The 23,354-nt window shown below is 44.3% G+C and overlaps 1 protein-coding gene across 1 annotated transcript in view; it reads left to right on the top strand.

The window, feature by feature from the left end:
• The window catches only part of ADGRV1 (adhesion G protein-coupled receptor V1), a 441,777-nt gene that overhangs the window by 396,799 nt on the left and 21,624 nt on the right, over window positions 1-23,354 (top strand). The window contains exons 85-86 of the mRNA XM_063456378.1: window positions 19,893-20,050; window positions 22,646-22,767. Coding sequence (XP_063312448.1) covers window positions 19,893-20,050; window positions 22,646-22,767 — 280 coding nt within the window. The remainder of the gene's footprint in view (window positions 1-19,892; window positions 20,051-22,645; window positions 22,768-23,354) is intronic.

Genomic DNA, 23,354 nt, shown 5'->3' with positions numbered 1-23,354 from the left:
GCCAACTTCTGATAGTGCACATTGCCACTCATATCTGTTGTCACAGTAGCTTGCACGCATAGTACCACTAATCGAAAAAAAAATGACAGGCAGAGGCAGGCCACCCCGCAGGGGCCGTCGTGGTCGTGGTGCTGTGATTCCCTTTGGCCCTAGAATAATGCCCAGTGTTCAGAGGCCACGTACCCTGAACTCGAAAAGTTCTGAGGACATAGTTGACTGGCTAACACAGGACACCCAATCTTGTACAGCTTCCGCTCAGAACCTTGACGCACCATCCTCCTCCAGCTTAGCTTCGGGTACCTCTCAAGTTACCACTCGCCCGCCTGCCGCCACCACCAACACTAGCACCACAGCCGCTTCACTTGATCTGTCAGAGGAGTTATTTACACATCAGTTTGAAGAAATGAGTGATGCGCAACCATTATTGCCAGAGGATGTAGATAACAGGGATATGTCTCAGTCAGGCAGCATTACACACATGGACGTACGGTGTGATGAAGTTGTACCCGCTGCTGCTTCCTTTGCTGAGTTGTCAGATACAAGTGAAGCGGTTGATGATGACGATGAGTCCGTGGATGTCACGTGGGTGCCCGCTAGAAGAGAAGAAGAACAGGGGGAAAGTTCAGATGTGGAGACAGAGAGGAGGAGGAGACGAGTTGGAAGCAGGGGGAGGTCGTCGCAATGAGCTAGTGGCACAGTCAGACAGCATGCATCGGCACCCGGGGTCAGCCAGACAACACGCCAATCAACGCATGCTGTGTCCACCACCAGAATGCCGTCATTGCAGAGCTCAGCAGTGTGGAATTTTTTTTGTGTGTTTTCCTCTGACAACAGCGATGCCATTTGTAACCTGTGCCAAAAGAAAGAGTCGTGGGAAGTCCAACACCCACCTAGGTACAACTGCTTTGCGAAGGCACATGATCGCACATCACAAACACCTATGGGATCAACACATGAGTACAAGCAGCACACAAACTCTAAGCCGCCATCCTCCTACTGGTCCAGCATCTTCAGCCACGTCAACCACTGCTGTCCTCCTTGCCCCCTCTCAACCATCCGCCACTCCGTCTCTCGCCTTGAGCAGTTCCTGCTCATCTGCCCACAGTCAGGTGTCTGTCAAGGGCATGTTTGAGCGTAAGAAGCCAATGTCACAAAGTCACCCCCTTGCCCGGCATCTGACAGCTGGCTTGTCTGAACTCTTAGCCCGCCAGCTTTTACCATACAAGCTGGTGGAGTCTGAGGCGTTCCAAAAATTTGTAGCTATTGGGACACCACAGTGGAAGGTACCCGGACGAAATTTCTTTGCACAAAAGGCAATCCCCAACCTGTACTCGATTGTGCAAAAGGAAGTAATGGCATGTCTGGCACACAGTGTTGGGGCAAGGGTCCATCTGACCACTGATACCTGGTCTGCAATGCATTGGTCAGGGCAGGTATATCACCTACACTGCGCATTGGGTAAACCTGCTGATGGCTGCCAAGCATGGAATGTGTGGCTCTGCAGAGGAGTTGGTGACACCGCCACGACTTGCAGGCAGGCCTGCTGCCACCTTCTCTACTCCTCCTACTCCATCCTCTTCCATAACCTCCTCGGCTCATCAACCAAACCCCCCCCCCCAGCTCCCCAGGTACCATTCCACATCCCGGAGACGGCAGTGTCACGCCGTCTTGGGGTTGACTTGCCTGAAAGCAGAAAGTCACACTGGACCAGCACTCCTCTCCGACCTGAATGCACAGGTTGATCAGTGGCTGACTCCGCACCAACTGGAGATCGGCAAAGTGGTTTATGACAACGGAAGAAATTTGTTGGCGGCATTGAATTTGGCCAAGTTGACACATGTGCCGTGCATGGCACATGTGTGTAATCTGATCGTACAACGCTTTGTGCATAAGTACCCAAGTAAGTAGGCTTACAGGACGTCCTGAAGCAGGCCAGGAAGGTGTGTGGCCATTTCAGGCGTTCCTACACGGCCATGGCGCACTTTTCAGACATCCAGCGGCGAAACAACATGCCAGTGAGGAGCTTGATTTGCGACAGCCCGACACGTTAAAATTCAACACTCCTAATGTTCGACCGCCTGCTCCAACAAGAAAAAGCCGGTAACGACTATTTCTATGACCGGGGTGCTAGGACAGCCTCTGCGGAGCTGGGAATTTTTTGGCCACGTTACTGGACGCCCATGCGCAATGCCTGTAGGCTGGTGCGTCCTTTTGAGGAGGTGACAAACCTAGTCAGTCGCACCGAAGGCACCATCAGTGACATCATACCATTTGTTTTCTTCCTGGAGCGTGCCCTGCGAAGAGTGCTGGATCAGGCCGTAGATGAGTGTGAAGAGGAAGCGGAAGAGTTGTGGTCACTATCACCACCAGAAACAGCCTTATCAGCATCACTTGCTGGACCTGCGGCAACGCTGGAAGAGGATTGTGAGGAAGAGGAGTCAGAGGAGGAATGTGGCTTTGAGGAGGAGGAGGAAAAGCAACCACAACAGGCATCCCAGGGTGCCTGTTGATGAATGAGGGATGGATCCCTAAGGGACTGACAGTGCGCGATACATTCGACTAAAAAAGGCCTGATGAGGGGGACGTAATAGGGATTAAACTGATAAGAATAGTACTACTTAACACACCACTCCTATCTGGTGGCACATTAGATTGCACGCGCAGTGCCCCAAATTTGAAGTAGGAGGACCAACCAAGCATCTTTTTCCATCTCCCGGTTCCTAAAATCGATGCCATATACACGTCCCCTGATAGGGGACCTAACAGGGATTAAACTGATAGGAATAGTACTACTTAACACACCTTATAATAATGCAGAGAGAGGCAATGCAGAGAGAGGAGTCTGAAGAAGAGGAATCAGAGGAGGAAGGTGGCTTTGAGGAGGTGGAAGACCAAACACAGCAGGCGTCCCAGGGGGCTTGTTGTCACCTTTCGGGACCCTTGGTGTTGTACGTGGGTGGGTGGTGGAAGAGAGACCTTCAATGACATCAGTGAGGACAAGGCTAGCTTGGTATCCAACCTTGTGCAAATGGGGAGTTTGCGGTTGTGTTTTAAAGCATGTTATTCCAAACAATGTAGGAATGTTAGGTGATTTATGCCCTTTGTGGATTAAAACCAGACTCTGCGTCTATGTACTATGTAATTTTCCATGGGAGTTTTGCCATGGATCCTCCTCCGGCATGCCACAGTCCAGGTGTTAGTCCCCTTGAAACAACGTTTCCATCACTATTGTGGCCAGAAAGAGTCCCTGTGGGTTTTAAAATTCGCCTGCCTATTGAAGTCTATGGCGGTTCACCCGTTCGCAAACATTTGCGGAAATTCGCGTTCGCCGTTCGCGAATGGAAAATTTTATGTTTGCGACATCTCTAATGATACATAATTGGGTAGTATGGTGAAGCACAAGGGAGACTAAAAATAATCAAAACAAACACAAAAGGGAAAACATTTCAATACTTCCAAGTGTACAATAGAATGTTTATTTATTTTTACTGAATCATGCTGAATCTGTGAATTTGGCTGATTAAGTCAAGCTGGATTAAGAAAATCCAAGTTGACCAAGTCACGAAAGAAGATGTGGGTGTTTTAGAAAAATTCATTACAAGCGATTGTATATCAAAAGGCGACTTCATATCGACTTGACACATAATGTGCTGCTCAAGTCTCTGTCTTTGAGGAAGAAAATGCTGTGTCAGAGATTAAGCAGTCAGCAGGCATAGTGTATACAGCATCCGCTGACTGGGCATCTTGTGACAGTGCCCACTCACAGCAGAAAACCAGGATGTATGATCAGTTTTGGAACATCCACCACTAGTAACACATACGTGTGCCCAAGGTGATATCACAAGTGGATATCACTGTGCATTTCAGTTAGTCGGCATGAATATTGATTTGGTTTCCATAGTAATAACTTTTTTTTAGAACTTTGCCCAACAATTACCCTTTATAACTAACCCCCTCAACGAATTATCTGGTTATTGGCCAGGCACTAAGATTGGAACTGATGAGACATATCGAACTTGCCTTGTGCATGTTTAAATGTGTTGGACTTTCCCTGATAAAGCAAGCCCAATTGATTTTATTTCTTAATAGGCGGGTAATAGTTTAAACTTTTATTGCTTTTATTTACTGCTACAGGTGTTGTGTAACTTCTATTTAATAAATTAAGTTTATGTTACATGATTGCAAAACACATGTTGCTACTGTTGCTACCATTAGATTAATATGAATAATAAGGTATCACCTTATATTACCTGTAAATATGTTATGCAACCAAGGTTTGTTTGCTGTGCATTATGAATATGTCTCTTTGTAGTCTCTTTGTACTGTGCGCTTCTTTGCAAATTTTCTAAATCACAGACATTTATTACACTTGGGTAATTATTGTTAATCTTCAAGGTCCTCCTTTTCTGGTACATCTCTAAAACACTGGATTACAGAAGATGTAGGATCATAATTTTATAAAGAGATAATAATAATAATAATCTCAGCTCTGCAATGACGGTCCTTGAGTTTATGATGATGTCAGTAACTTTCAGGTCCTTCTAACTGATGGGAGACCTAGAACATTCAGTATTATTTTCTGTACTGGAAATTGTTGGGAATTGACCATGAAATGTCAAGTTTTTGGTAAAAAAAATAGCTTAGGTTGAAATGTATCCAAGCTGGACTATTTTTCCAGTTTGACTACATTTTTCTAAATTTAAAAACATAGTCAATTGCCTAAAATACTCTTAGTAACTGACCCTGTGCCTTGCTTAAAGGGGCACTATAGTCACCAGAGCAACTACAACTTAATATATTTGTTCTGGTGACTATAGTCAGTCCCTTCAGGCTTTTTGCAGTAAACACTCGATTTTCAGAGAAAGGCAGTGTTTACATAACAACTTAGGCACACATTCAGTGGCCACTCCACAAATGGCCACTAGAGGTACTTCCTGGGGCAGTGCTGCACAGCATTGACATTCAGTGTCTCCACCCTCTCTATGGAAACACATAATTTTCCTCATAGAGATGCATTGATTCAATGTCTATTGAATGTCTATTGATGCTGATTGGCCATGGTGGTGTTTTGCTCCTTAGCTGATGTCGCCAGAATTGACAATCTCAACCAATCCAGTGCTTACCTATAGGAAAGCATTGTGATTGGATGAGTTAATCACTTCTGATGATGTCAGCCTAGGAGGCACATCAGGGGCAGTGCCAGCAGCCGCAGACTGGAATAAAGGTAAGATTTTTACTATATTTAGGAGGACACGGGGGGCCAGATAGTTAGTTTAGCACTATAGGGCCAGGAATACATGTTTGTGTTACTGACCCTATAGTGTTCCTTTAATAGGTTCTTTAACCCCTTAAGGACACATGACATGTGTGACATGTCATGATCCCCTTTTATTCCAGAAGTTTGGTCCTTATGATCCCAATAATATTTTCATTTGTTGAAGCAACATTTAGAAATGTAGAACTTTCAAGCTTCTACCAAAATGCATAACTGAACTTTGCAACTTTACTAGTATACCTATAACTTGTCCAGATACAGCTGCAGAAAAGAAAAGTTTTGCTCAGTTTTACCTAAATATTGTTTTTTTATCCGAAAAACAAAATAACCCCAAAGCTTTGGTTCTTATTATCTAACAGGGAGTCAAACTGCGCAAAAAGAAATAACTTATGACCCATTCTTCAATTTAAAAATTAGTCCAATGACCATTATCCCAACTGCAATTATAGATAACAAAATACATTTGATGCATTAGCTTCTTTCCAGAGTCAAATACATTTCCATTGTACTGGAGATTGTAATACTACGACACATAAATAATAAATGGTAGCCTAGGGCTTGATATTAATATTGTGACTGTTCTGTTCTCCTCTGAGGCCTGACCCAAGGTTTAAACACCACTGACCTATGAACATTTTAACATTTCTTGATCATTTGTTGCTGAAGATATTGTACTAGAGAAAGTACCAGGGTAAAGTGATCGTGTTTTGTCAAAAAAGTACCAACAGTTGGGTTATTCGGGGGTTTTATAGCAAGCTTGGCAAAAGTTCCAGGAATAACAGCAATCTATTGCTATCACATATCTTGAACAGCAGTTGGCAGAGAACATTGAAAGGTTATTCTTATTTTAACCAGTTGTGGCATCGAATGCCATGTATATTAGATGGAGTATTAACTATATAAATATAAAACTTACACCACAATAAATGTAGCTTATTTAAACTATAGCAGATGGACATGTACTACTGTAGGTATCATCGCATGTTTGCATAATTGCGACTTGACAGACTACTTGATTAGGTAAATTTACCGAATTGGCTTCCTGACATAGAGTTCTATTAGTTTTCAATATTGTTAATCAAGGGATTAAGATTTTCGACTTTCACCTGGAATTGTGTGATAGTTTTTAAAGGAGATCCTAATTTTTTGCATACCATTTTACTGCCTGTAATGCTGCGGGAAATAATGCTTTTGACTTTCAACTGGGCCTAACTCATGAGCCAATATCGAAAGGTTAACAAAATAAAAATACTGCCTCCATTGTAGTGTTTTCTATTACATCACTGATTGAAGGTTATAGACAGAATATATAGACCTTCCACTGTGGGTATCTTTCAGATATTGTCTCTTATAATAGGGGTGTACAAATCCTTTTTTTTTTTTTTTTTTTTTTAAAAACCCTCTTTAATCACTTAAATCAAACACAAGGTAGCAAAATTGATAATACTATAAGACAAGGGTGCCCAAAAGGTAGATCCCCAGATGTTTGAAAACTACAACCTCCATGATGCTTTGTCATTCTAAAGGACATCTACAACACCTGGCGATCGACCTTTTGGGCACCCCTGTCTTATAGTATTATCAATCTTGCTACCTTGTGTTTGATTTAAAGGGACACTATAGTCACCTGAACAACTTTAGCTTAAAGGACCACTACAGGCACCCAGACCACTTCAGCTTAATGAAGTGGTCTGGGTGCCAGGTCCAGCTAGGGTTAACCCATTTTTTTTATAAACATAGCAAATTCATCCCTCAAATCCTCTAGTGGCTGTCTCACTGACAGCCGCTAGAGGCGCTTGCGTGATTCTCATTGTGAAAATCACAGTGAGAGCACGCAAGCGTCCATAGGAAAGCATTGATAATGCTTTCCTATGAGACCGGCTGAATGCGCGCGCAGCTCTTGCCGCGCGTGCGCATTCAGCCGAAAGGGAGCTCCCCGCCCAGCGCTGGAGAAAGGTAAGTGTTAACCCTTTACTCTCCCCAGAGCCCGACGAGTATGTTTTCCTGGCACTATAGTGGTCTTTTAATGAAGCAGTTTTGGTGTATAGAACATGCCCCTGCAGCCTCACTGCTCAATCCTTTGCCATTTAGGAGTTAAATCCCTTTGTTTATGAACCCTAGTCAACCTCCCTGCATGTGACTTGCACAGCCTTCCATAAACACTTCCTGTAAAGAGAGCCCTATTTAGGCTTTCTTTATTGCAAGTTCTTTATTTGCTGGGCTTCTACTGGTATTAATAGGGTCCTGAGGGACCCCAAGTTTTATTTAAATGCATTAATTTTATTCAAAGAGAGAGACACTTTATTATTTAATAGATTGTAGTGTACCTTTTAGTGTCACGAAGAAGACCAGCTGTTCTGTTCTGTGCGACTGAAAGCAATAATTAGACATAGTGACCTGGTGGAATTGCTCTAGCAGTTTCTTTTAAAATGTGCCATTTTGTCCAATTTGCAAAATGGTAAACATTAAATGGTGTTTGGTATCAGTGGAGGCAGATATCAGAAACTTTAAAGGCAGACATTAAAGGCAAGGATAAACATTGGAAACCTGTTGATGTTTATTAGTTACCATACAATTATGTACTGGAAATAGGTAATATCAACAACGTATGATAATATTTAGTATTTAGTTTGGAAACGAGCCTAGAGTCATAGCACTTTTTATAGCCCACTCATGTCTGCTAATCCTTGGTCCTTTTATATACATCTCAAGTGTCCCCTTTTAGGACGGACAGTCCCATTTCTGATCCCAAATCCATCTGTCCCCTATTTCTATCCTAATCTCTTTTTTTCCCACAAGTTCTATTGTTGGCATCTTTAATGTTTCTTGTCCAGATCCTTTGCAGTTCTCACTGACATTTTCAGTTACATGTACTCATGTAGTCATGTAGTCACGTACGACGCTCCAGAACCGGTAGGTCATGTAGTCACTAGAGATGTCCCGAATAGTTCGCTGGCGAATAGTTCCTGGCGAACATAGCTTGTTCGCGTTCGCCACAGATGGCGGACATATGCAATGTTCGGTCCGCCCCCTATTCGTCATCATTGAGTAAACTTTGACCCTGTACCTCACAGTCAGCAGACACATTCCAGCCAATCAGCAGCAGACCCTCCCTCCCAGACCCTCCCACCTCCTGGACAGCATCCATTTTAGATTCATTCAGAAGCGGCATTCTTTCTTTTTTTTTTTTTAGACAGAAGTGTGTTATATTTGAGCATGCTAGGCTGAACGTGCGTATATCATGGCTAGTTGCACTGAGGGTATGAGTATATAGCAGTACATTGTTGTGAAAGATGGCTGTCATGTTTAGGGTGTAGCTTGCACGTTATCAACTGTGTATTTATATCAGCAGCTCCACCACTAGTTATAAATCAAGTGTGAGTCGCCCCATGAGATGAGACTAGTGAATAACATAATACATGAACGGTTAAGGTAAAGGAATGTAAGGAACTACAACAATAAACTCTTTAGGAGTGAAATAATGACATGTTTAAACGCTTGCTACTTAATGTGCAGAGAGCAGTTCATGTGATCAAAGGCATGGTGTGGAGGATCGGCTATAGTGGGACATGCTTGGCAGGCTGCTGTTTACTGCTTGTGCTCATCCGATCCCTTCTGGGTGCCGGGTGCAGACCCTGGGAGTCCCTGATACCTGGAACAACAAAGGCAAGTCTCTGGCTGAGTGCCGGGTTCGCGGCTTGAGGTGGTGGAAGCTTGTTTTGTCAGGTGGTCGGATCTGTCCCGGTGGTGCTTCACGTCCGGTGCGGGATTGTGGTGGCTTAAGGTGGAGGCGAGTGCTTGACGTGGGGCAGGCTCTGCATTTCTGTTTGTGCCTCCTGTCCCGTCTTCTACGCCTTTTGCGTTGGTGGATTTTAATGGAGACTGCTTCGCTTAGCTGTGGTGGAGCTTGTTGGGGCTTCCTGCTTGTTATTTGCTTCCAAAATTGATTAAAGAGTCTGTCCAGCTTAGAATCAATATCCTGCCATGCTTTGCTGGTACCAGGAGGACATGCGGCTGCCGCCATATTGGGAGAGTCGCAGATGAGTATGTCAGCCTGGGCGGCTGTGCTCTGTGCGTCCATTAGCTCCAGACAGCCTCTCAGGGGTGGACCGGGATAACCTCCACAGGTCCAAGGAGGAGGGGGGTAACAGAGCTCCTGCCGGGAAGTAGCTTCTCCTGGGCATCCCAGGATCGGGAGATCGGCCGCCTCTCCCGCCCGGTGAGCACCAGGCCATACTTGCCACGCGGAGGTAAGTAAGACTCTGTCGAGTTGCTGACCGCTATTAAGCATGTCGGGTCGGTCAGGTAGGAGCAACATTGCTGGTTCATCCCCATCTGGGGTGAAATTCGCTTGTTGATAGCTGCTTAAAGTGAGATATTGAGGGAGCTCACACGAAGTACGTCTTTCCTCCATGACAGGTAGGCCCCGCCCGCCGGAAGCTGCATTCTTAGTGAGAGGAGGGACAGTGTAGCTGCTGCTGATTTAATAGGGAAATCGATAGCTAGGCTAGTGTATTCAGTGTCCACTACAGTCCTGAAGGACTCATCTGATCTCTGCTGTAAGAACAGCACCCCGAAAAGCCCTTTTTAGGGCTAGAACATCAGTCTGCTTTTTTTTTTTCCTGTGTAATCTAATTGCAGTTGCCTGCCTGCCAGCGTGTGTGTCAGGCTCACAGCGTATACTGTGCCCACTTGCCCAGTGCCACCACTCATATCTGGTGTAACAGTAGTGTACTATAATAGCAGTCAGTTTCCTTCACACGTGTGCGTTTCAGGGCCTGCCAGGGCACAGTGTCACACCAGTGCAACTCATATCCGGTGTAACAGTAGTGTACATTTAAAAAAAAAATACAATTTTGACTGTAATAGATTGAATAGCAGTTAGTTGTCTGCAAGCGTGTGTGTCTGGCCTACAGCGTCTACTCTGCCAACTTCTGCCAGTGCACAGTGCCACTCATATCTGTTGTCACAGTAGCATGCATGCATAGTACCACTAATCGAAAAAAAATTACAGGCAGAGGCAAGCCACCCCGCAGGGGCCATCGTGGTCATGGTGCTGTGATTCCCTTTGGCCCTAGAATAATGCCCAGTGTTCAGAGGCCACGTACCCTGAACTTGAAAAGTTCTGAGGACATAGTTGACTGGCTAACACAGGACACACAATCTTCTACAGCTTCCGCTCGGAACCTTGACGCACCATCCTCCTCCAGCTTAGCTTCGGGAACCTCTCAAGTTACCACTCGCCCGCCTGCCGCCACCACCAACACTAGCACCACAGCTGCTTCACTTGATCTGTCAGAGGAGTTATTTACACATCAGTTGGAAGAAATGAGTGATGCGCAACCATTATTGCTAGAGGATGTAGATAACAGGGATATGTCTCAGTCAGGCAGCATTACACACATGGACGTACGGTGTGATGATGATGATGTTGTACCTGCTGCTGCTTCCTTTGCTGAGTTGTCAGATACAAGTGAAGCGGTTGATGATGACGATTCGTCCGTGGATGTCACGTGGGTGCCCGCCAAAAGAGAAGAAGAACAGAGGGAAAGTTCAGATGGGGAGACAGAGAGGAGGAGGAGACGAGTTGGATACAGGGGGATGTTGTCGCAAGGAGCTAGTGGCACCGTCAGACAGCATGCATCGGCACCCGGGGTCAGCCAGACAGCACGCCAATCAACGCATGCTGTTGCCACCACCAGAATGCCGTCATTGCAGAGCTCAGCAGTGTGACATTTTTTTGTGTGTCTGCCTCTGACAACAGCGATGCCATTTGCAGCCTGTGCCAAAAGAAACTGAGTCGTGGGAAGTCCAACACCCACCTAGGTACAACTTCTTTGCGAAGGCACATGATCGCACATCACAAGCACCTATGGGATCAACACAGGGCCGGTGCAAGGATTTTTGCCGCCCTAGGCAAAAGAAAGATTTGCCGCCCCCCCTCCCACCCCCCCTCCCTTAGCGGTCTCTCCTCACCCCCCTCCCCTAGTGGTCTCTCCACCACCCCCTCCCTCCTTTAGTGGTCTCTCCCTCCCCACATTCTCCTCAACCCCCCCTCCCTGTGTTCTCATCTCCCCCCGTGTTCTCCTCTTCTTCTCCCCGTGTTCTCCTCTTATTCCCCCCTCCCTGTGTTCTCCTCTTATTCCCCCCTCCATGTGTTCTCCACTTCTTCCCCCTTCCCTGTGTTCTCCTCTTCTTCTCCCCCCGTCCCTGTAATCTCTTCTCCTCCCCCCTGTAATCTTCTCTTCTTCTCCCCTCCCTCCCTGTAATACTCTTCCCCCCTCCCTCCCTGTAATACTCTTCCCCCCTCCCTCCCTGTAATACTCTTCCCCCTCCCTCCCTGTAATATTCTCCCCCCTCCCTCCCTGCCTGTAATATTCTCCCCCCCTTCCTCCCTCCCTGTAATATTCTTCCCCCCTCCCTCCATGTAATACTCTTCCCTTCCTCCCTCCCTGTAATATTCTTCCCCCTCCCTCCCTGTAATACTCTCCCTCCCTGTAATATTCTCCCCCCTCCCTCCCTGTAATACTCTCCCCCTCCCTGTAATACTCTCCCTCCCTCCCTCCCTGTAATATTCTCCCCCCTCCCTCCCTCCCTGTAATACTCTCCCCCTCCCTCTAATATTCTCCCCCTCCCTCCCTGTAATACTCTCCCTCCCTCCCTGTAATATTCTCTCCCCTCCCTCTCTCCCTGTAATACTCTCCCCCCTCCCTCCCTGTAATACTCTCTCCCTCCCCTCCAATCTTCTCCTCACCTCCCCTGTTGCATGGCCGAGCTCCTCTGCGGTCCGCGACCCGGCCAGACTGACAGGAAGTGCACACTGAGAGTGTGCACTTCCTGTTAGTCCGGCCAGGTCGCGGACCGCAGAGGAGCTCGGCCACGCTACAGGGAAGGGGAGGTGAGGCAGTGCGGCAGCCATCTGAGCGCTCTCTACAGAGCGCTCAGGCGGCTGTGGCATTTACAGGGCCGACGATTGGGGCGCAGGGCGCCCCCTCCTATATGGCGCCCTAGGCGGCTGCCTAGTTCGCCTTATAGGAAGCGCCGGGCCCTGGATCAACACATGAGTACAAGCAGCACACAAACTCAAAGCCGCCATCCTCCTCCTGGTCCAGCATTTTCAGCCACGTCAACCACTGCTGTCCTCCTTGCCCCCTCTCAACCATTTGCCACTCCGTCTATCGCCTTGAGCAGTTCCTGCTCATCTGCCCACAGTCAGGTGTCTGTCAAGGACATGTTTGAGCTTAAGAAGCCAATGTCAGAAAGTCACCCCCTTGCCCGGCATCTGACAGCTGGCTTGTCTGAACTCTTAGCCCGCCAGCTTTTACCATACAAGCCAGTGGAGTCTGAGGCGTTCCAAAAATTTGTTGCTATTGGGACACCGCAGTGGAAGGTACCCGGACGAAATTTCTTTGCACAAAAGACAATCCCCAACCTGTACTCGATTGTGCAAAAGGAAGTAATGGCATGACTGGCACACAGTATTGGGGCAAGGGTCCATCTGACCACTGATACCTGGTCTGCAAAGCATGGTCAGGGCAGGTATATCACCTACACTGCGCATTGGGTAAACCTGCTGACGGCTGCCAAGAATGGAATGCGTGGCTCTGCAGAGGAGTTGGTGACACCGCCACGATTTGCAGGCAGGCCTGCTGCCACCTCCTCTACTCCTCCTACTCCATCCTCTTCCATAACCTCCTCGGCTGAGTCCTCTTCTGCTGCTGCGTCTTGCTCCACATCAACGGCACCCCCCAGCTCCCCAGGTACAATTCCACATCCCGGATACGGCAGTGTCACGCCGTCTTGGGGTTGAATTGCCTGAAAGCAGAGAGTCACACCGGACCAGCACTCCTGTCCGCCCTGAAAGCACATGTGGATCAGTGGCTGACTCTGCACCAACTGGAGATCGGCAAAGTGGTTTGTGACAACGGAAGAAATTTGTTGGCGGCATTGAATTTGGGCAAGTTGACACATGTGCCGTGCATGGCACATGTGTGTAATCTGATCGTACAACGCTTTGTGCATAAGTACCCAGGCTTACAGGACGTCCTGAAGCAGGCCAGGAAGATGTGTGGCCATTTCAGGCGTTCCTACACGGCCATGGCGCACTTTTCAGATATCCAGCGGTGAAACAACATGCCAGTGAGGACATGCCTTGATTTGCAACAGCCCGACACGTTGGAATTCAACACTCCTAATGTTGGAGCTGGGAATTTTTTTTCCACGTTACTGGATGCTCATGCGCAATGCCTGTAGGCTCATGCGTCCTTTTGAGGAGGTGACAAACCTAGTCAGTCGCACCGAAGGCACCATCAGCGACATCACACCATTTGTTTTCTTCCTGGAGCGTGCCCTGCAAAGAGTGCTGGATCAGGCCGTAGATGAGCGTGAAGAGGAAGAGTTGTGGTCACCATCACCACCAGAAACAGCCTTATCAGCATTGCTTGCTGGACCTGCGGCAATGCTGGAAGAGGATTGTGAGGAAGAGGAGTCAGAGGAAAATGTGGCTTTGAGGAGGAGGAGGAAGACCAACCACAACAGGCATCCCAGGGTGCTCGTTGTCACCTATCTGGTACTCGTGGTGTTGTACGTGGCTGGGGGGAAGAACATACCTTCAGTGAGATCACTGAGGACGAGGAACGGGACATGAGTAGCTCGGCATCCAACCTTGTGCAAATGGGGTCTTTCATGCTGTCGTGCCTGTTGAGGGACCCTCGTATAAAAAGGCTGAAGGAGAACGACCTGTACTGGGTGTCCACGTTACTAGACCCCCGGTATAAGCAGAAAGTGGCTGAAATGTTACCAAATTACCGCAAGTCGGAAAGGATGCAGCAGTTCCAAAATAAATTAAAAAGTATGCTTTACACAGCATATAAGGGTGATGTCACAGCACAACGGGAATCTAACAGGGGAAGAGGTGAAAGTAATCCTCCTCCTCCCACGAACACGCCGGCAAGGACAGGACGCTTTACAGACGTGTTGTTGATGGACGAAATGCAGAGCTTTTTAAGTCCTACGCATCGCCACAGCCCTTCGGGGTCCACCCTCAGAGAACGACTCAAACGACAGGTAGCAGACTACCTCGCCTTAACTGCAGATATCGACACTCTGAGGAGCGATGAACCCCTTGACTACTGGGTGTGCAGGCTTGACCTGTGGCCTGAGCTATCCCAATTTGCGATAGAACTTCTGGCTTGCCCCGCTTCAAGTGTCCTGTCAGAAAGGACCTTCAGTGCAGCAGGAGGTATTGTCACTGAGAAGAGAAGTCGCCTAGGTCAAAAAAGTCTAGATTACCTCACCTTTATTAAGATGAATGAGGGATGGATCCCGAAGGGACTGACAGTGGGCGATACATTCGACTAAAAAAGGCCTGATGAGGGGGACGTAATAGGGATTAAACTGATAAGAATAGTACTACTTAACACACCACTCCTATCTGGTGGCACTTTAGATTACATGCGCAGTGCCCCAAATTTGAAGTAGGAGGACCAACCAAGCATCTTTTTCCATCTCCCGGTTCCTAAAATCGATGCCATACACACGTCCCCTGATAGGGGACGTAACAGGGATTAAACTGATAAGAATAGTACTACTTAACACACCACTCCTATCTGGTGGCACATTAGATTACATGCGCAGTGCCCCAAATTTGAAGTAGGAGGACCAACCAAGCATCTTTTTCCATCTCCCGGTTCCTAAAATCGATGCCATATACACGTCCCCTGATAGGGGACGTAACAGGGATTAAACTGATAAGAATAGTACTACTTAACACACCACTCCTATCTGGTGGCACATTAGATTGCATGCGCAGTACCCCAAATTTGAAGTAGGAGGACCGACCAAGCATCTTTTTCCATCTCCCGGTTCCTAAAATCGATGCCATATACACGTCCCCTGATAGGGGACGTAACAGGGATTAAACTGATAGGAATAGTACTACTTAACACACCTTATAATAACGCAAAGAGAGGCAACGCAGAGAGAGGAGTCTGAAGAAGAGGAGTCAGAGGAGGAAGGTGGCTTTGAGGAGGTGGAAGACCAAACACAGCAGGCGTCCCAGGGGGCTTGTTGTCACCTTTTGGGGACCCTTAGTGTTGTACGTGGCTGGGTGGTGGAAGAGAGACCTTCAATGACATCAGTGAGGACAAGGAACGGGACATGCCTAGCTTGGTATCCAACCTTGTGCAAATGGGGAGTTTGCGGTTGTGCAAATGGACTGTTTGCGGTTGTTTGCGGTGCGTTAAACGGGGAGTTTGGTCTGTCACTGTGAAGCGGGCGTAACCCCTTACACTACCTGATTGATACAACATCATACCTGATGTTTTAAAGCACGTTATTCCAAACAATTTAGGAATGTTAGGTGATTTATGCCCTTTATGGATTAAAACCAGACTCTGCATCAACTATGTAATTTTCCATGGGAGTTTTGCCATGGATCCCCCTCCGGCATGCCACAGTCCAGGTGTTAGTCCCCTTGAAACAACTTTTCCATCACTATTGTGGCCAGAAAGAGTCCCTGTGGGTTTTAAAATTCGCCTGCCTATTGAAGTCTATGGCGGTTCGCCCGGTTCGCCCGTTCGCGAACATTTGCGGAAATTCGTGTTTGCCGTTCGCAAATGGAAAATTTTATGTTCGCGACATCTCTAGTAGTCACATATGATGTTCCAGAACTGGTAGGTCATGTAGTCACGTACGATGTTCCAGAACTGGTTTTCCCCTGTTTTCACAAACTGCCAAAATGAAAGTGCCCCTCTTTATCCATTTGGAATCTTGAAAGATAAAGAATTAACTAAACGTCAGCATATACAAATTGGATCCCAATGATCGTTTAAACATATGTACAGAAGCTTTTAGTAAATAAACCTGGAACTCTGGAATGCAATTACCTCTTTAACTTAGTTGAGAAGCAACGTTATAGCGATCAAATCAGTCTTTGTTTAACCCCTTAAGGACCAAACTTCTGGAATAAAAGGGAATCATGACATGTCACACATGTCATGTGTCCTTAAGGGGTTAAATGCTCTTCCTCAGCCCTCTTTATAGAACTATAATTATAGACCAGCTCTTCACCTCAAAAAGGGTTTCATTATTTTTAAGACTGGTGTGCGGTTTCTGTAGTGCCTTTTATTTACTTTTACATACAGTACATTCACGTACACTGTTCCTGAAGCAGTCTTTACATCTGATAATGACTCACTATACTTGCAGCAATCTACAAGTATAGGTGTGATACTGATTCAATCTCCATGCAATAGGTTTTACCTTATTATCTCACTCTGGCAATGATTCACTATTCCTATAGTAACACTTGAGTCTTGAGTTCTTCCTGAACTTGAAAGTCAAACTTCTTGAGCCACCGAAACTCTTCAGACTCTTTATCACTTTCAACTGTACTGATAATCAATCATTAAAAAAAGAACAATAGTTCCTATCAGCTAAACAAGTATATTCTCTAACTAAAGTCCGCCCTGTCAATAATATGACCTAATTACAAGGAAAGTCTACTCAAACATTTAAGAAATCAAAAGCTGGAGCTATTGAGGTACCTTATGTGCAAAACCTTTAAATTAAGAAACTTTGAATCGTGTTTATTTATAACCAATTGATAATCAGTCTCAGCTATTTTTCAGCTGGTCAAAATGTACAATTTGGTCATCAGTCCATGTAACGGACACGGATCAGGGGGGTGTATGCCGTTAGACACGTCCTTTTCCCTTGAGAGGAGCTGTGCTGCAGTATTCTCCAGATGTCATCTCAGCTGACCTAGTAGTAGAAGGTGTAGTAGAGCTCTTACAAGAACTAGTGATTAGTTGTGAAGTACTAGACAAGGCTACGTGTTGGGGGTTAAGCAGAACTGAAATTTTAGTGGCCCAGGCTGGCCTTTTATGCAACTTTCCCAACAAGTTGCCAATAAACATAAAGTCACATTATGAAACACTCTCATTCATTCCAAAAAGTCTTCCCCTCTGCTTGGGAGATAATTGAGTTAATTACTGTATCAACTCAATTATCTCCAAACGCATTTTTTTTTAATTTTTACACATTTTCAGAATTACCATAAACCCATATCCAAACCCCATAAAATATATTTTCTGATAGTGCATAGTTAGGGGAACAACATATTTAAAAATCATGCAATTCGGTTCAGGGGTTCGGGAGTTAGGTGGAAGTCTCATTTCTGCCCGGCCGCACACGAGGCTGTTGCCCAAAATAGTGCCACGAATTTAGCTGGTGCTGGTCTTTTGTGCATTGAAAATGTCAAACAATAGTTCCCATAACCGTTCGTGCATGTGATGGTCGTGTACCGATTCATTCGTATATTGTTTCTACCGAATGCCGCTTTCTTCTGATGAATTAGCACGAATCTAAGTGGTCCTGGAAGTCTCAGCGGTATTCGGGAGATCGAGTGTCCGAAAATAGTTCCAGACACTTGACAACCAAATCCCGCTGGACGCGTTCGACAAAATGAGATGGCCGCCCCCACATGTTCGTACATACGAATCGACGGCCACCCGGTGAACCACTTAGAACATTTGGATTGCGGTTTGGCATAGAGTCAAATGAGTCAATTGGCGGCACACGACTGGCTTGGGTCGTCTAACGTTCGGTAAACGAACAAATTGGGTATAGTTTGTTCATTTAAACATTCGTATGTGGTCTGGGTGCAGGGTATTATAACAAAGAATTCAAACAGTAAATTATTGATATATAAAAAAATATTGAAAGCTGCTACCCAGCATTTGTTTCGTTTTGCTCTGTGGCTGTATATTTAAGCCACTGCTCTATTTAGATGAGTTAACAAATCAAGTGAGGTCTATGGTATACATTTTAGCTCCTGAACACATCACCTCAACACAGATATTATATGTACTCACGGTACCCAAACATTATCAGTGTGAACTGATTTTTTTTTTTAAATTCTTTATTTTTCTGTGCAAAAAGAATCATAAACATGAATTAAGTGCCACAACAGCACACATATATTGGTCATCAGCAATGGCAATGTGGTATCTGTAAACTGCACATTTTTGTTATTATGGTGAAACAAGCTGGTTACAATTTTGCATAAAGTAAGGTTAATACACGATAAACATATGTCTTTAAACATTGTTAAAGTTGCAGACAAAGTTTAATTACGCTAGCGAACAACATGAGAGGGCTTGGTCTAGATTTTGGTTGTGGCTCTTATTGTTAATCTATGAGGGTATGCGCTGGTACTGCCCTAGATGGGTAGGCGCTGCCTCTCCAGTTGTATTGTACCTTGTGCTGGCATAGTAGGGCTGTAAAAGGCTGGAGCAAACGTCGCCATGCCAGAGTGGATCCTGACAGATCAGCATAAGAGGAGAGCTGCATGTTCTCGAACTGGTAGGGTGAGCAGTTCCTTGTGGCTTGCTTCACCGCTGTCTTGTCTCCATAGTTTTGAAATGAGGTCTCGCGGGGCCGTTGCTGGGGCATGGGCTGTTCGTGGCAGCCGAAACATTTTCTCTATGGGCACTTGCCTGGCTTGCTTGGGAGGTAGGAGTGCCTGCATGAGTCTCCGTAAAACATGTGGCAGCTCGGACTCCGGTATCTCTTCTCCGATACCCCGGATTTTAACATTCAGGCTGCGCCTCTGATCTTCTAATGGTGCAATGCGCTGCTTATCGGTGAGGTTCTGTTGTTTCAGCTCTTGCACCATTTGCTGTAGACTTTGCAATTGTTGCTTATCTTGCCGAGAGTCTGTCTCCAGTGTACTCAGGCATCCCATCAGGCCCTGCAGGTCCTTATGCAGTTGGGCCATGTCGGCCTGTATCGTGAACTGGAGCCCTGCTAGTAGCTCCTTCATGACAGCTGTGCTCACAGGAGAGGTATCAGGTCTCGGAGGAGTCTGGAGAGGTGCTATCCCAGCATATGAGTATTCTGCTTCCACCTCTGTGGTAAAGTCGTCGGAGACGTCGGAGCAAAAGGTCAGTTTGGTCAGTTTGGTGCCGGTTTTGTTGGGGTAAGGCTGTGTTTGCGGGCCCAGAATGCTTGTTTTTTGCAGAGCTCGTGTTGTGTGCGGCCATTCAGGTCCGTGGCTTGGCTCCGCCCCAGTGTGAACTGATTTAAGACATATATTTACAGCAATTTTTACAACACAGTAGGGTTTTATTCACTAAACAGATAATTCTAGCAAATAAGGAAAAAATGCTTCCTACAGTAGATCTGCAGCTTTTGCGAGGTATTTTAAGATATACCCCCAATGATAAAATGCATCATTTAATGCTTACATGTTTTTATTGGGAGTATATCTACTAAATACTGTTTTTTTTTAATTATTATTTATTTATTTTTGTATTTGGACATTGGAATGTCCCTTTAAGTAAAAATATTTTTTTTTTAAAAGCCCTGAACTGATATATTGTAAATGCCTTTTTACTGACAATATCCTATTGTCCTACACATTGTAAATATCGTGAGATTGTTCATTATGCAGAAAGTCACTCGTCTTCCTAGCTGGTACCCTTCATGGATGATCATTGCCTTATGACATAACTCTTTATTCTACTTGATGTACCCATTCACAGAAGGATACATTGTAGTCACAGGCAGACTCAGCTGGATACAGCTACAATAATGTATGTCTTTTGTTTTGTAGGTGTTTCATTCCAAATGTCTATGCAGGACTTTTTACAGCTGCCCTGGTGCCATTAGTTTGCCTTGTAGTCGTGCTTGTGGTCATCGTCCATGCTTATCAAGTGACACAGCAATGGAAAGCCTATGATGATGTATTTAGAGGAAGAACTAATGCCACAGGTACGACAAATAAACTGTTTTACGTTTTATACTTTGTAACTTAACCATTATATTTATATTATCAGCAAAGTGCTATACTTATAGGTTAAGAAGACCTTTTCTCGTGACCTCAAGTCCACAAACTCACTGAACTCTGGTTGATTGCCAGTTTTCTCAAGTTTCACTAGGCTGATCTCTTGATCTACATCTACACTGAAGACGATTTCAACAAAGTCTTGCTTTACTGTGTTTAAAAAACACTTTCCGTGGCTACACTTCAAACATACACACATCTAAGCTAAATAAATACATATTAAATGAAATAAATGAATCACTCTGCGTCAAGGGGTGAAGGCATTAACGTTTATTCTTCAAAGAAAGTATATACTTATTAACTTCTAGTTTGCATTGCGAAAAAGTGCAAAATTAAATTGAGCCCATAAATCCCTGTCGACATTCCTCTTTGGTCTAGCACTGGATTTAAAGGGACACTATAGGCTCAGGCAGGTTCCTTGATCGCGATTAGAACCTAAGTTAAGAAAGCAGGCCGAGGAAGTGCCAGATTATAGGGCATGCTATGCTGCCCTAAGGGCAGTAAAGCCCTCCTTTTGTAGGAAAGCATAGCATGCCCTAATGTCAGGAAGGAGTTAAATAAATGTGTAAAATTAGATGTACTATTTTTTTTATCTTCTTTTAAACCATATCAAGTAATATATTTTCTAAATATTTATAAAAGGTATATTGTCCATCTCTGCGATTGCCATATATTTGTTTCCTATTGCTTTATCGTTTATTAGTAGCTCTGAAAGGGATTTGTAATGTGCGTAACCTTTCCTTGACTGATATATTGTAGTGCTGTAATGATTTCAGACAGGCATTTGTTAGAATACGGTACGTTCCCGATTCTTTTAATGAGATTGCATGAAAGTTCCTTCTGAGCTTCTAAAAACTTCACAGCTCCCTGTTGAATATATTTAGATTCTAATGGTCTCTGCTATTTCTTATTGATGTGATTGTGTGTGCACAGGACATTCCATCCTTGTAATTCTATCTAAACTGTAACATTTGAAATTGTATTATCTCAACCTTATGAAAACATTTGCCTTTACATATCTGAAAACCAAAAAGAGCATACACCATATATTTTTGAGGATATTACAGTCTAACTTAAAGGGACACTATAGGCATTAAACAACTTTAGCTTAATAAAGCAGTTTAACCCCTTAAGGACCAAACTTTTGGAATAAAAGGAAATCATGACATGTCACACATGTCATGTGTCCTTAAGAGGTTAAGTGCAAAAATCATGGCCCATCAGTATCACTGCTCACTTCTCTGTTATTTAGGAGCTAAATCTCTTTTGTTTCGGTCCATGTAGCTGTAGATAACACCACCACTGGCTGTGACTGACATCTTAACTCTATAAATTAACCTGTACTCACACATCATGTGTGCTCTAGCAGACCATTAACAGAGCAAGAGATAAGAAATTCCAAATAAAATAGACTGTGCAATAAAGGAAGTTAGCATTAGATCTTTCGTTACAGGAAGTGTTTAGGAAGACTGTGGAAGTCACATGCAGTAAGGGCTGCATTAAAAAGTGATTTACCTCCTAAATGGCAGAGAATTGAGCAGTGAGACTTCAATGGCATAATCTATATACCAAAATGGCTTATTTAAGCTAAAGTTGTTTTGGTGACTATAGTGTCCCTTTAAGTTTCTTGCAATGGAAAAGTAGTCCTCAGTAGTTCTCACTTGCACTTAATTCTGTTGACAGCTGAACTTGTGAAAAATTCAACACATACTCTTTTATGGTGAATAAAAATGGATGACTATATTGTCTATAAGTTTAAGGGACATGCATCAAATGATGTTCTTTCTCAAATGTTACTAAAGGAAATCAGCAGAGTCTTGCATTTTAAGGTTTTGTTTTTTATTATAATTTTGAATACTGACATATCATTAGTTAATCTTTTTATTTTTGAATAGAACTAAATACTTGTAGAAAACATTCAATGCATTCAATAACTATCAATGCAATCCTCCCATAAATTAAGATTTAAAAAAAGCATTTATTAATTCAGAAATTTTTTGTAGACAAACACATGTTCAATTGTACATTCATTCACCCACACGATTTTAATTTATGGACATTGACCCACCAATCATGGTAAGTTTTCCTCATTTCCTGATCTAGATCTCCATTGGAAGTAATGCAGACTCACCTCGGGATAGTTCCGTCGTGCTCTGTACTGCTTGATATTTCAACAAAACACAGAGCAAGTGAGCGTTGCAAGTCATGGTTGGCTCATCCTGTTTTACAATTGAAACAATGTATAGATATCAAGCTGTTCGTGTTCTGGAAAATTAATAGCAGGAGGAAAGATAAACTAAACGATATCAAAAATATTGTGCAAAACCAACAAGCATAAAATAAAATATACATTGCACAAATAACTTATATATACAAAATATCTTAAATTATTTCTTTGTGCAGGTCCTTCTGGTTTGTTTGTTTGTTTGTTTTGTTAAAAGAATTAATGAATTGAAGTGAATAATTTCACAATGTTCTACAAAATAATATGTTCTAAGTGATTGCTACTTGTTTCCTTCCAGAGATTCCTCTGATATTGTACCTCTTTGCTCTTATTTCGATGACCTGGGTTTGGGGAGGATTACACATGGCCTACAGACACCTCTGGATGCTCGTCCTGTTTATTATTTTCAATAGTTTGCAGGTAAAAAAAATGTTGTCCGTTCTCCATAATAAGTCCGTTCTCAATGTTGTCCGTTCTCCATAATAAGAGGATGCTGCATTGGCACACGAGATGTTCACCCAAAATATGAAATAAAATTATGTGTAGTCTATAATTGTAAGAATTATCACAAAAGGATTTATTAAAATTAATATATGTGTATTTATCATCATTATCATCATCTTTTTGACTGTACTGAAAAGGACCCCAGGGAATAATATATCATACATTACAAGCAAGTATTGCTCTGTTGAAAGGCGGTATTAAAGCACAGAGGGTTTAGGTGTACGGTAAGGCAAGTTGGAAAAGGTGCATTTTAAGACTGGTAGACTTTGGGACCTCTAATGGGTGAGTGTTGCACATTGGGGAACGTAGGAACATGTAGACTGTAAGCTCATTTGAGTAGGGTCCTCTTCAACCTATCCTTCCTGTATGTTTTCTTGTAATTGTCCTATTTATAGTTAAATCCCCCCTCTTATAATTGTAATGACATGAAGGGGTGCTGCCCTGGAACAGCACTGTCACTTTAAATGTGGGAACCATTCAGCAGAGAAATAAATAGGATAAAT

This window comes from Pelobates fuscus, chromosome 5, assembly GCF_036172605.1.
Source record: "Pelobates fuscus isolate aPelFus1 chromosome 5, aPelFus1.pri, whole genome shotgun sequence".
NCBI lineage: Eukaryota > Metazoa > Chordata > Amphibia > Anura > Pelobatidae > Pelobates > Pelobates fuscus.
The sequence above is the reverse complement of the archived record's forward strand: the minus strand, read 5'-3'. Positions and strand labels throughout refer to the sequence as shown.